At 57.1% G+C, this 14,101-nt stretch overlaps 1 protein-coding gene across 2 annotated transcripts in view; it reads left to right on the top strand.

Moving 5' to 3' along the window:
- Nucleotides 1–13,165, top strand: part of EPHA2 (EPH receptor A2) — a 40,312-nt gene extending 27,147 nt beyond the window's left edge. The window contains exons 6-17 of one of the 2 annotated variants that reach the window (XM_017505251.2): nt 863–978; nt 1,440–1,593; nt 2,390–2,489; nt 3,031–3,086; nt 3,356–3,481; nt 3,601–3,789; nt 4,874–4,935; nt 5,040–5,249; nt 5,444–5,593; nt 6,827–7,020; nt 7,953–8,108; nt 12,207–13,165. In XM_017505251.2, the coding sequence (XP_017360740.1) occupies nt 863–978; nt 1,440–1,593; nt 2,390–2,489; nt 3,031–3,086; nt 3,356–3,481; nt 3,601–3,789; nt 4,874–4,935; nt 5,040–5,249; nt 5,444–5,593; nt 6,827–7,020; nt 7,953–8,108; nt 12,207–12,312 (1,619 nt within the window). In that variant the 3' untranslated portion in view covers nt 12,313–13,165. The remainder of the gene's footprint in view (nt 1–862; nt 979–1,439; nt 1,594–2,389; nt 2,490–3,030; nt 3,087–3,355; nt 3,482–3,600; nt 3,790–4,873; nt 4,936–5,039; nt 5,250–5,443; nt 5,594–6,826; nt 7,021–7,952; nt 8,109–12,206) is intronic. The other variant, XM_037730090.1, reaches the window with a different exon arrangement.
- The last annotated feature ends 936 nt before the right edge of the window (nt 13,166–14,101 follow it).

The following is a 14,101-nucleotide window of genomic DNA, read 5'->3' as shown; positions in this document are numbered from 1 at the left end:
AGGCTGGGTGCAGCGGCTCACGCCTGTAATCTCAGCACTTTGGGAGGTCATGGCGGGCAGATAACCTGAGATCAGGAAACCCCGTCTCTACTAAAAATACAAAAAATAGCTGAGTGTGGTGGCGTGCACCTGTAATCCCAGCTACTCAGGAGACTGAGGCAGGAGAATTGCTTGAACCCAGGAGGTGGAAATTGCAGCGAGCTGAGATTGTGCCACTGCACTCCAGCCTGGGCGACAGAGTGAGACACCATCTCAAAAACTAAGAATATTAGTAATGAGGATTTTAAAGTATTATATTTAAGGCTCTTAGAATAGTGCCTGGTCAACAGAGAGGATTGAGCAAAAGTTCTTCTTCTCTTTCTTTTTTTTATTATTTATTCACTTACAAATATGGAGTATCTCTGATGAGCCAGCTCCTGTGGTGGGGCCAGGGGAGGGGCCTGGGGCTCTGGCCCTGTGCTCTGCAGCTGGAAGTTTAAGATCCTAGACTGGGATCTAAAGAGGCTGAGGCAGGAGGATGCTGGAGCTCAGGCGTTCGAGACCAGTGTGGGCAAAGTTTTGTAGAGACCCCACCTCTGCAAAAAATATAAAAATTAGCCAGGTACAGTAGCACAAGTCTGTAGTTCCAGCTATTCAGGAAGCTGAAGCAGGAGGATCGCTTAGCACAGGGGTTCCAAGCTGCAGCGAGCTGAGATCATGCCACTGCTTTCCAGCCTGGGTGACGGGGAGATCCTGTCTCAAAAACATAAAATAAAAGAACTTGGGCTGTGGGGGATCTGGCTCCAGGTCCGCTTGTACCCCCAACCCCTGCCTGTGAGCAGGCAGCTTCTCACACCCTTCCCCCACTGCCTGTCCTGCCCAGAGCCCCCCAAGGTGAGGCTGGAGGGCCGCAGCACCACCTCACTGAGCGTCTCCTGGAGCATTCCCCCGCCGCAGCAGAGCCGCGTGTGGAAATACGAGGTCACCTACCGCAAGAAGGTAACTCCCAGAGGGTCAGGGCTGGCTCCAGCTGGGCCGAGAGCAGGGGACAGGCTAGTCGCATGGGTGCTCACCAGACCACCCAGCCATCTGAAGAAGTACCCTTCTGCAGATGGGGAAACTGAGGCCTGGGGTCTGCCAGGGAGTTACATCTCCCAAGGCAGCACAGCAGGGATTTGTAGGAGAGAAGACGTGGTGTCCTTGGAAGAGGCAGTCAGGGTGGGGACAGGGACAGAGTCTTTGGGACCCCACATACCTAGGCTTGAGTCCTGGGTCATGAATTTAGCGGTTCTGACCTTGAGTGAGTGACTTCATTTCTGAGCCTCAGTTTCCTCCTCTGTAAGAAGAGCCTCAAGTCTGCTGACAAGGCAAGCCATCTTGCTAGCTGGGGGTGGTCTCCAGCGGGCTGAGCAGAGGCCCTGCCCTCACGGCCTGCTCCTCTGCCTGCCACCCGCCCCCAGGGAGACTCCAACAGCTACAACGTGCGCCGCACAGAGGGCTTCTCCGTGACCTTGGACGACCTGGCTCCGGACACCACCTACCTGGTCCAGGTGCAGGCACTGACACAGGAGGGCCAGGGGGCCGGCAGCAAGGTGCACGAATTCCAGACACTGTGTGAGTCGGGGGGCACGGGCCAGGCCAGGGCGCAGAACCAAGCAGTAGAGACATCTTGGGAGAAGGAAGTGAATCAAAGAAGTTAGAAATGAGCCGGGCGCTGTGGCTTACGCCTGTAATCCCAGCACTTTGGGAGGCCAAGGCAGTGGGTGGATCATGAGGTCAGGAGTTTGAGACCAGCCTGACCAACATGGTGAAACCCTGTCTTTACTAAAAATACAAAAATTAGCTGGGCATGGTGGCAGGCGCCTGTAATCCCAGCTACTCAGGAGGCGGAGGCAGGAGAATCACTTGAACCTGGGAGGCGGAGGTTGGAGTGAGCTGATGTCTTGCCATTGCACTCCAGCCTGGGCCACAGAGCGAGACTCCATTTCAAAAAAAAAAGAAGTTAGAAATGCCCCTCTCTTGGTCACCTGGGGCCTGGGACAACCCTGCGGGGACTGGCTCCAAGATTGGGGAGGGGGAAGCATGGAAGGCTGAGGGGTGGAGGACACGGATGTGGATTCACAACAGTGATGTGAGGAGGAGGGTGTGGCCTACATTGGCAGACTCAAATTCAAATCCGCATCTCAGAAAGGGCCAGAGCTTTGAGCCCCACACACCTGCAATACCTCCTGAGAGACCTTTAGGAAGGCCTCTGCGTGACCGTCTATGAAATGGGGCTAAGTACTCTCTGGAGCCTTCCCAAGTGCAAGCACCCAGCACACAGTAGGGGCCCCGGTGCCTTGGGTGCAGTGTGGGTGTTGCTGTGATCAGTGGGGGACTCCCTTGTCATCAGCTGCTTTTCTTCCACCAGCCCCAGAGGGATCTGGCAACATGGCGGTGATTGTCGGCGTGGCCGTCTGTGTGGTCCTGCTTCTGGTGCTGGCGGCAGTTGGCTTCTTTATCCACCGCAGGTTTGTCAGAGCCCACACCCTGGCTCCACGAGGGCTTGGGTGGGGAAACGGGGCAGGAACCTCAGTTTCCTCATCTGAACGATGGGGCCACAGGACTCTAGTCTAATCCCTGCCTCCGGATGGTGCCGGGATATACGAGCTGGAGTGTGTAGTGCAGCGCCTGGCACGCGGCGGGGCCGGGACACGGGGGCCTTTACCACTGCTCTTGTTATTAACCATGTGTCCGCAATTCCTCTGGACACGCAGGCAGGAAACCCGGGTAGCTCTAATGGGAATGCCCTAGTCATGCCTGCTTAAAGGGCCATTACCGGGCCTAGACCCGGGGGAGGGGTCCTGGCTCGCTCACTTTCCCCCCATCCCTCTGCCCCCCTTCTCCACACCCTCAGCCCTGAGCGTAGAGCTTGGGCAGCAACAGCGGGGACTGGGCCATGTTCTGAGCACCCCAGGTCCCTCCAGGACCAGAGCAGGGTTCGGAGCCTCCCCCCGCCGGAGCAGTCCTCGCTGACCTCTCTGCACTTGGTTCCCTGTGGGGTTCTTTCAGGAGGAAGAGCCAGCGCGCCCGCCGGTCCTCGGAGGACGTTTACTTCTCCAAGTCAGGTGAGGTGCAGCCCCTGCTCCAGGCCCAGTCCTGCCCCGATCACCCCAGGAGCCTCCCCAGCTCTGTGGGGGAGGTGAGGGCAGCCCTGGTGTTCCCAGGGCACTGAGGTGCAGCCATAGGCTTCCGTGGGTAGCTCTGGGGGTCTGTCCCCCACAGCCTGGGCTAAGTCTCTGAGGTCCCTGGTCACATGACCTTCTCGTCTGTCTCCACGGCACCCCTCACAGGGCCGCTCCTGAGCTGCCTATGACCCCACCCCTTCTCCTTCCAGAACAACTGAAGCCCCTGAAGACATATGTGGACCCCCATACATATGAGGACCCCAACCAGGCTGTGCTGAAGTTCACCACCGAGATCCATCCGTCCTGTGTCACTCGGCAGAAGGTGATCGGAGCAGGTGAGATCGGCTCCCCGCCACGGGGCCCTGAGGAGGCAGCAGGCGGGTGGTGGTGATACAGGGTGGGAGCCCTCATGCTGGGGCTGACTGGGGTGCTCTCCCGAACTGCCTGCCCACAGGAGAGTTCGGGGAGGTGTACAAGGGCACACTGAAGGCGTCCTCGGGGAAGAAGGAGGTGCCCGTGGCCATCAAGACGCTGAAAGCTGGCTACACGGAGAAGCAGCGAGTGGACTTCCTCGGCGAGGCAGGCATCATGGGCCAGTTCAGCCACCACAACATCATCCGCCTGGAGGGCGTTGTCTCCAAATGTGAGGCTCAGCCGGCCTCAGGGCCTGCCCGCAGGGGGTGGAGAGGGGCCACCTGGCAGGGGCTCTTCCTGTGACTGTGCCCATCTCCCTTAAACCTGTGCCCACCTTCCCCCATACCTGCATCCACCTCCTCTACACCTGTGCCCACCCCTCCCCATACCTGCACCCACCTCCTCTATACCTGTGCCCACCTCTCCCCATACCTGCACCCACCTCCTCTACACCTGTGCCCACCCCTCCCCATACCTGTACCCACCTCCTCTACACCTGTGCCCACCTCTCCCCATACCTGCACCCACCTCCTCTACACCTGTGCCCACCTCTCCCCATACCTGTACCCACCTCCTCTACGCCTGCGCCCACCTCTCCCCATACCTGCACCCACCTTCTCTACACCTGTGCCCACCTCTCCCCATACCTGTGCCCACCTCCTCTATACCTGTGCCCACCTCTCCCCATACCTGTGTCCACCTCCTCTACACCTGTGCCCACCCCTCCCCATACCTGCACCCACCTCCTCTACGCCTGTGCCCACCCCTCCCCATACCTGCACCCACCTCCTCTACGCCTGCGCCCACCCCTCCCCATACCTGCACCCACCTCCTCTCCGCCTGCGCCCACCTCTCCCCATACCTGCACCCACCTCCTCTCCGCCTGCGCCCACCTCTCCCCATACCTGCACCCACCTGCTCTCCGCCTGCACCCACCTCTCCCCATACCTGTGTCCACCTCCTCTACACCTGTGCCCACCCCTCCCCATACCTGCACCCACCTCCTCTACACCTGTGCCCACCTCTCCCCATACCTGCACCCACCTCCTCTACACCTGTGCCCACCCCTCCCCATACCTGCACCCACCTCCTCTATACCTGTGCCCACCTCTCCCCATACCTGTACCCATCTCCTCTATACCTGTGCCCACCTCTCCCCACACCTGTGCCCACTTCTTCCCATACCTGTACCAACCTCTCCCCACACCTGTGCCCACCTCTCCTATACCTGTGCTCACCTTCTCCCATACCTGGGCCCACCTCTCCCACACATCTAGGCCCACTCACCTCTCACTTGTACCCACACCCTACAGACAAGCCCATGATGATCATCACTGAGTACATGGAGAATGGGGCCCTGGACAAGTTCCTTCGGGTAAGGATATGGGTTGTAGGGGGCAGGGATGCCCGGCCATTGAGCCTGGGGCTGGCCTGATGGGTTCAGGGCTGGCTGGTGGCTGAGCGCCTGTGCTCTGGCAGGAAAAGGATGGCGAGTTCAGCGTGCTGCAGCTGGTGGGTATGCTGCGGGGCATCGCAGCTGGCATGAAGTACCTGGCCAACATGAACTACGTGCACCGGGACCTGGCTGCCCGCAACATCCTCGTCAACAGCAACCTGGTCTGCAAGGTGTCGGATTTTGGCCTGTCCCGCGTGCTGGAGGACGACCCCGAGGCCACCTACACCACCAGTGTGAGTTTGGGGTGGGGATCTCGAGGGAGAAGCAGGCTTCGCCTTGCCCCGTGTCCTCTCGCCTGCACACTTGGGCATGGGCCTTAGGAGGCGGAACACCTGTAGGAGTGCAGGGAGGGGCCGGGGGACCTGGCTGCAGTGGCCCTGGGGCCAGCCAGAGGGGAGAGTGGTGACTGGGCCCGGGATCCCTGCAGGGCGGCAAGATCCCCATCCGCTGGACAGCCCCGGAGGCCATTTCCTACCGCAAGTTCACCTCGGCCAGCGACGTGTGGAGCTTCGGCATTGTCATGTGGGAGGTGATGACCTATGGCGAGCGGCCCTACTGGGAGCTGTCCAACCACGAGGTGGGTGCCCTTGCCCTCCCCAGGCCTGCCCAGACCTCAACTCAAGCCCTTTACCCATCCCAAACTCCAGGGGCTGAGCAGAGGAGAGCTTACACGGAGGTTCTTATGTTTGTTCCGTAAATGTCTCTTGAGGATCTACTGCGTGCCAGGCCTTGGGCTGGGTTCCAGGAGCTGGTTCAGAGTGTGCAGAGATGCAACAAGGAGTAGGGTGTCCATGTGTGTCCGTATCTCTGTGTGTCCGTGTGTCTGTGTGCCTGCTGCCTCACTCAGCCTGGTGGCCTGGGAGGCTTCTCAGAAGAGGTCATGTCTCTGCCAAGACCAAGGGTACTGTAAGCAGCCAGATGAAGAGAAGGAGGGGAAGAGAGATGGGAGGGAGGCTGGGTTGAGGGCGTGCAGTGTAGCTTCTGCCTGGTGCCCTGAGAGGGAGCAGGGGCAGAAGTGCCTTCTAGCTAGGAGCGGTGGCACACTCCTGTAATCCTAGCACTTTGGGAGGAGTATCACTTGAGCTCAGGGGTTCGAGACCAGCCTGGACAACATGACAAAAACCCTATCTCTACAAAAAATTTAAAAATTAGCCAAGCGTGGCGGCACGTGCCTGTAGTGTCAGCTACTCAGGGGGCAGAAGTGGGAGGATCACTTGAGCCCAGGAGGTTGAGGCTGCAGTGAGGTGTGATGGCGCCACTGCACTCCAGCCTGGGTAACAGACTGAGACCCTGTCTCTCAAAAAAAAAAAGTCCCGGCTGGGTGAGGTGGCTCATGCCTGTAATCCCAGCACTTTGGGAGGCTGAGGTGGGCGGATCATGAGGTCAGGAGTTCGAGACCAGCCTGGCCAATATAGTGAAACCTTGTCTCTACTAAAAATACAAAAATTAGGCATGGCGACGCACGCCTGTAGTCCCAGCTACTTGGGAGGGTGAGGCAGAAGAATTGCTTGAACCCTGGAGGGTTGCAGTGAGCTGAGATTGCACCAGTGAACTCCAGCCTGGGCGACAGAGCGAGACTCCCTCTTAAAAAAAAAAAAGTCCCTCCAGGGAACTCAGGAGACAGCACCTTAGGCATTTGCCCTTTGGGCAGCTCTGAAGGTTAGGTGTCAGCTCAAGAAAGGCCCTTCTCGTCTATTTCTGGGATGTTCCTGTTTCCCTTCCCTCCCCTGCCCACTTCCATATGTTGGAGGCTGCACGGGGTTTCAGTGGCTTCCTACCACAGCATCCCTGACCTTCATGTCCCTGCCAGGTGATGAAAGCCATCAATGAGGGCTTCCGGCTCCCCACGCCCATGGACTGCCCCTCTGCCATCTACCAGCTCATGATGCAATGCTGGCAGCAGGAGCGTGCCCGCCGCCCTAAGTTCGCCGACATCGTCAGCATCCTGGACAAGCTCATCCGTGCCCCCGACTCCCTCAAGACCCTGGCTGACTTTGACCCCCGGTGAGTTCTGTGCCCTCTGCCCATGGTGACCACAACTTCCCTTCTGCAGACTCCTGAACCACTTCAGCAGAGTGGCCACCCAGGGGAAGTCAGAGCATGGTGGGGTCTCAGAGTGTATGTGTAGGCTTGACTTAGAGTGGATACGATGGCCCAGCGAATCCTAATAGAAGCAACCAGCTGATGTGTCCATGCGCGGGGCATTGCGTGAGCACTCAGTATGTTTTCATACATTTAAACAACCTACAAGATGGGTTCTCCAATTATCCTCATTTTGTAGAAGAGGAAACTGAGACACAGGACAATCGAATATCTTTTTTTTTTCCTTTTTTTTTTTTGAGAATGGAGTTTCGCTCTTGTTGCCCAGGCTGGAGTGCAGTGGCATGCTCTCAGCTCACCGCAACCTCCGCCTCCTGGGTTTAAGTGGTTCTCCTGCCTCACCCTCCCGAGTAGCTGGGATTACAGGTGTGCGCCACCACGCCCAGCTAATTTTGTATCTTTAGTGGAGATGAGGTTGATCAGGCTGGTCTCATACTCCCGACCTCAGGTGATCCACCCGCCTCTGCCTCCCAAAGTGCTGGGATTTCAGGCATGAGCTACCATGCCCGGCCTAAGAGGGACTGAATGTCTTACATGGTTGGAAGTGGTCAGGCTGGGATCGCGGCTGGGATCTCTGCTCGTAACATTTTATGATCTGGTAGTTATTGGTGGTGGTCCTGTTAGTGGAGTGGAGCAATAGTTATAGACGCTGAGTGCTCCCAACGTGCCAGGAGATCTCACTGAACCCTACCTGACTGGGCTTCCCCGTTGCCCAGATAAGGAAACCCAGCGAGGCATGGGGCAGCTGAGTCAATCATTCAGCTTAGGGAGCAGAAGGCACGGGATCCAGGGTGCCAGGTGCTGCAGCCCCTCACCTACAGTGCTTTCTGTGGCAGGGTGTCTATCCGGCTCCCCAGCACCAGCGGCTCGGAGGGGGTGCCCTTCCGCACGGTGTCCGAGTGGCTGGAGTCTATCAAGATGCAGCAGTACACGGAGCACTTCATGGCGGCTGGCTACACTGCCATTGAGAAGGTGGTGCAGATGACCAACGAGTGAGTCAGGCCCTTCCCATGCCACCCGCCGCCACCTCCCGCTCCAGAGGCTGCCTCCACCCTGCCCCCCACCCTCTTCCCTGCCCCTCAATTCTCCTCTCTTTGTTCTTTCTCTTCTGAGAAGAGGCTCCTCGGAAGGGAAGGGTAGAACCCCGCCAGCAGCTGGCAGTTCTGAGTGTCCACTCTCAGCTCCCTTCTCTTCCTACATCCTTTACCAGAGTGGGGAAATACCAGTAAGTGTAATCGTAACAGTAGCTACTGTTTGCTGAGGGCTGACTGTGTGCCGGCTCTGCTTGAGCACTTTGAATGACAACCCGGTGGGGTAGGTCCTGTTAACAGGTGAGAAACAGGGAAGTGTAATGGCCTGCCCAGGGTCCCACAGCCACTAGGGACAGGTCAGGATTCCAGCCCCAGTCAGGTGGGGTCCCAGAGCACATGATCGGAGAGGTCCTTGGTAGAGAAACCGAGGCTGCGATGTTACCGGCTTGCCTGAGGTCACACAGCCAGTTTGGGGCAGGGTTTTTCTCCAAGATGCCCTGGCTGCTGCCCAGGAGAGAGAACCCCTGCCTACTGCTGGCACCTCTCTCCACTTGGTTGGCTCTCAGCCTGCAGTCCCACCTGACGAGAAGTGCCGCTTACCCCCTGCCGGCCCTGGCTTTGGCCCTTTGTCGAGCTTCCCTGTGGGAGCGCTTCTCTCCTTCCCAGCTCCGGCATTGAGACTTTTCCCGGCATGGCCTTGGCACAGACACCTCCTACTGTCCCACGAGGGGGAAGACACTACCCTCTTAGCCTTTTGTGTCTCTAAAAATAGTGGCGAGTTTCAACAACCCAGCTCGTGCATGGTCCAAGGTCATGGTGGGAACAGACCCAGAGGCTGGGAGGTTCTGGGAACCTTATGGAGGGGACGACCTGGGCCTCCCATGGTTCTGGGTCACAGAAGTTCTGGGATTTGAGCCTGTTCATGACCATTCTCTAGGGCCTTCGGAAGCTGCTCAGCTGGACTTCCAACCTGCTGGCCAAGGCCACGGCCCCCCTCAGGGGACAGCCAATGATGGGAATCAGGCAGGGACAGAGCCAACCAGAGGGAGGCAGGGAGACATAGGGAGAGGAGATGTGTCACAGGATGTCTTTTGCTGCCGGCCAGCGCAGCAGGGCCACAGGATTGGGCTCTGCACACATGCCTGAGTTTAGGTCCCGCATCTGCCGCTTCCTAGTGGGTGATCAAATTTGATGGGATCACATGGGTGCAGTGCAGATGACATGCCTGGTATACAGTAGGCGCTAAATCCTCACTGCTCTCCTCTTTTCCTCCACTCCCTTGCTTTCCTCCCCAGAGCTGTGCAAATGCCCCCTTCCTGTTCTCCTTTTCTCTGGAAACATCCACCAGACACTTTGCCCCTCTGGGAGCTCCCACCAAGGACAACACAGCCTCTCTTCTGGCGACCAGAGCTGAGGGCAAGAGAAGTGTTTATAGGAAGCACATGTTCTTAGAAGCTTCCCAAAATAGCCCGGGGTGCTCCTGGCCAATTTCTTTCCCACGAGCCGGGACAGTCAGTCTTGGATGGATGGAGGCTGTGTGTGTGTGTGTGTGTGTGTGTGTGTGTGTGTGTGTGTGTGTGCTGCAGTGTGTGTTGTTGTGAAAGGCCTGGATAAAGACAGGAAGTCATTCGGCGTCCCCCTGCCCCCTCAACCCCACTCCTCCCACCAGCACTGGTGCTCAGAGCTGGGGCCGGCATGACTCGGACCGCCACTGCCTCCTCCTTCCCCTCTGCCTCTTTCCAAATAAATGGGAATCTCAAAGGACTTTTTAAAACCTGAAGCCTGGGTCTGCACACACCATGGATCCCAATGGGAGGCTTGGAGCTGGTTGTAGGGGAATGCGTGCCTTTCCCAGTGGGATCAGGATTTAGGCTTCAGTCTCCCACCTGCCCCACTTCTTGGCCTCCTTGACTTCCTCCCAAGGGACCAGCTGCCTGTTCCCCTGGGGTCCCACAGCCACTTTCTCTTCTCCATTTTTGCTATTTTGGAGTCAGTTGGGTTTCTAGCTGGACTAGTGGTCCCAGATATTTTGTGAGCAGCTGATGAAAGGGGTGGATGTTGCACCCCAGAAAAAGACTCAGCCAAACCCCAGGCTTTGTCCAGAGCTGGGATTACAGCATCTGCATTCTGTGTGGGGATCAAGAGCATAGTCTGGTAGATCTTAGGGTCTCCAGTCAGTGCCCGTAGCATAGGCTTGGCCCTGAAGGAATGCTTGCTGAATGAATGAATAATCTGATGTGTGAGGCTCCAGGAGCCATTTCTCACTCCCGTCCCCTGCATCCAGGGCCAGAACACAGTAGGAGCTCACTGGGTATATGGTCTTGGAGTTTTCTACGCAGGGCCTCAGAAGCAAACTGTGCTCCCATCCTGTGAGATTAACCCCTGTCGTTTGGAAGAGGGACCAGAGGTGGCCCAGAAACGGCCCAGGCTCTGCTAAAGCATTCATTTGCTCATTCATTCGTGCAGCAGACACTCCCTGGGGACCTACTATGTGCCAGGCTTATCCTGGACCCTGGGCGGGGTGGGAGGGGGAACAGGGGCTGTGGGGGTGATGGGCTCAAGGTCTCAGCACTTGTCCTCCTGGACTTTACAACCCACTGGTTCTTAAACCGGATGTTAGGTTTCTGGGATTCAACCAAATGCAGACTCCCTGCCCCACCTCAGAATTGCAAGTCGAGTGAGTCTGGGGTCGGGCTAGGGGTCCTGTCTCCTTCCCCGTGGTCTTAGCGCTTGTCCAGGGGCCACAATTTCAGACCTTCAGGTGTGTGGGAAACTGCTGCTTTTTCAGCACCTCCAGCTGGATAGGTTAGAAACGTCCCGTGGCTGTAGCACAGGAGGTTCTCCTGAGTGTCCCAAATGTCCTGACCTTCCTGCTGCCGTGGGAGCACCGGCCTCTGCTGGAGGTCCTGGAGTGAACTCACCTGGGTCTGTCCTTCCCTCTCTGCGCCTGTCCCAGGGCTCCTGCAGCCTGTGGGAAAGTCACGTCTGCAGAACTGCAGCTAGGAGCTTGCACCGTATAATTAACTCCCTTTACAGCCAAAAGACGGCCCATAAAAACCTGGGTGTTTTCATGGGTTTGGGCTAGTGGATGAGGACGGTGGAGGAGAAAACTCCCAAAGTGAGTAATAAATGCCCTCCTCACAGGTTCGTGGGAGCATAAGTGATTTCATGAGGGGACGGAGGGGCATGGAAGGGGGAGGCGGGAGAGTGTGTGCCCTGTGGGGGCGGGAAAGGAGGGTTCCTGGCACCTCTGTCCATCTGGTACTGATGCTGCCTTCCCCCTTGGCCGCTGGTTTTGAGGTCTCTCGCCCTCCAGATGGAGAGTAGCTCCCATTTTACAGGGGAGGAAACTGAGGCTCCCCCCAGGAAAGACACCTTCCTAGACACTGGATCTGGTGACCCGCAAGCCCCACCCATGGAGATTCACAGAGTTTAGCCCTTCAAGTATTTCCTGAGTCCTTCCTTCATGACCAGCAGTGGGAACTTAGAAGGAATGAGAAAGAAATAAGGCAGTGGGTGGGAAGAGACCTTGGGCAGAGGGGCTTTGAGCGACATCCCTAGAGAGTTCCTAGGACGGGGGCCTTAGCTGGGGCGCTGGGGACAGATTCGGGGTGAGAGGAGGGGAGGCATTTGTTCATAGCTGGTTTGATTCCCAGCTCTTCCACCTCCTAGCTGTGTGACCTTGGGCAAGTTGCTTCACCTCTGATCTCAGTTCTCTAATCTGCAAAATGAGGATGAAAAGAGCACCTACCTCCCAGATAATTCAGAAGATTTTATTTTTTTTTTTAAAGCATTGTACAGAGTTGGGGGCTTCTGTCATTTTCCTAACTTTGTTGATGGGGAGCCATCTTGGAAGGCTTCTAGGCTGTGGCTCCTTTTCCTAGGCCCACCTAACCGGAGCTCTCTTGCCCTACAGGTCCTCCAGGCCCCCTCTCCGCCCTCTTCCTCTGCCCCCCTCCACTCCCCTCACCAGCTGCCCACCGAGTCCTGTCCCTGCCCAGCCCGGCCCCCTCCCCTGCTCCAGCCCCTAACTCTCCCTCTCTCCCTCCGGGCCCACAGCGACATCAAGAGGATCGGGGTGCGGCTGCCAGGCCACCAGAAGCGCATCGCCTACAGCCTGCTGGGACTCAAGGACCAGGTGAACACAGTGGGGATCCCCATCTGAGCCTCGACAGGGCCTCGAGTCCCCTCGGCCAAGAATACTTGAAGACACAGAGTGGCCTCCCTGCTGCGACGGGCCACCGAGGACCTTATTTATTTCTAGTTATTTCCTGCTGATATCCCCTGGAACTTCTGCTGGAGGGTCTTGAATGGCACCCTGGCCGGAACTGAGGAGATACCCAGGGATGCTGAGCCGGGTGAGGGACACGCAGCTGAGCACTTAGCAAGAAACTGGCATCCCTGGAGCAGGAGCCCCACCGTGGCCTTCAGACACGGGGGACCTTCCCAAACCCACCTCCCCTTCGCCTTCTCCCACGTGAGGCCATCTCAGGAGACGGAGGGCTTGCCCCAGCGCCAAGTGAACAGGGTACCTCAAGCCCCATTTCCTCACGCTAAGAGGGCAGACTGTGAACTTGACTGGGCGAGGCCCAAAGTGGTCCCTGTCCCTCAAGTGCCTTCTTCAGACCCCCGGGCCCCGTCCTCATCCCTGATGGGTCAAACCCTTGATTCCTGGGCCTTCGCAAGATGCTTGGTTGTGTGGAGGTTTTTAAATATATATTTTGTACTTTGTGGAGAGAATGTGTGTGTGTGTCGGGGGCCCCGCCAGGGCTGGGGACAGAGGGTGGCCTGTGTCAGACATTCCTGAGCTGGGGACCCGGGGACCGGTGCTGCAGGAGCATCCTGCCCATGTCCCGGTCGGCCCCATCTCTCACCCCTTTAGATAGCAACTACTTTTCTGTCAGTGTTAATGATTTTTTGTTGGAAATTTTTTTCGAATCTTATTTATTATTTTTTTTATATTTATTGTTAGAAAATGACTTATTTCTGCTCTGAAATAAAGTTGCAGATGATTCAAAGTGATCTTGGCTTTCAGTCTTGGGAAAAGCAGTGGGGTCCCAGAGCTTCCTGGATGGGAGTTGAGGGGTTGAGGGTTCCCCTTAAACCCTGAGTATTTAAACAGAGATTCGTGCACAAGGCGGACACATCGCATAACCCTGGGAGTAGGGATGGGTGGGAGGGAGGCAGGGGCCAGGGAGCAGGTTCTGCTGAGCCCAGCCTCCATGCCGGCGGCCCCAATCGCCTTTGATCTCCAGGCTTTTCAGAGGCTTCCGGAGGGCTGTGAGGTAGGAGAGCAGCAAGAGCGGCCGTCAGCTTTCCTCCCACGGCTCCCCGGAGCTGTCGAAATAGATCCTTCAAGCATCCATGTAGGGCTCTGAGGTTTACACAAGCTTTTCACAGGTTCCGGCTTGTCGGAACCTCAACACTTAGTTATGAGTTTTGTGGGCGGCCCCATTTTACAGAAAAGGAAAACCAAGCTGGAGCCCAGCAACTGTGCCTGCTCAAGACCACACAGCAAGTTAGGGGCAGAGGCCAGAATTGAAAGCAAGGCCAGAAATCCCAGTGGGATGTTCTTCTCACAGATGAGGAGATGGAGGTTCAGAGACAGGCAGTGACTAGCCCAAAGTCACACAGCAGTCTCAAGAAAAGCCAGACTCGTGGCTGGGTGCAGTGGCTCATGCCTGTAATCCCAGCACTTTGGGAGGCCGAGGTAAGTGGATCACCTGAGATCAGGAGTTCGAGACCAGCCTGGCCAACATGGTGAAACCCAGTCTCCACTAAAAATAAAAATAAAAATAAAATTAGCTGGGTATGGTAGCAGACGCCTGTCATCTCAGCTACTGGGGAGGCTGAAGCAGGAGAATCATTTGAACTCTGGAGGCGGAGGTTGCAGTGGGCCGAGATCGCACCATTGCACTCCAGCCTGGGCGACAGAGTGAGACTGTGTCTCCAAA

The sequence above is a fragment of the Cebus imitator genome, unplaced genomic scaffold (assembly GCF_001604975.1).
Source record: "Cebus imitator isolate Cc_AM_T3 unplaced genomic scaffold, Cebus_imitator-1.0 Scaffold15, whole genome shotgun sequence".
Taxonomy (NCBI): Eukaryota; Metazoa; Chordata; class Mammalia; order Primates; family Cebidae; genus Cebus; species Cebus imitator.
This window is presented reverse-complemented; position numbering and strand designations above follow the sequence as displayed.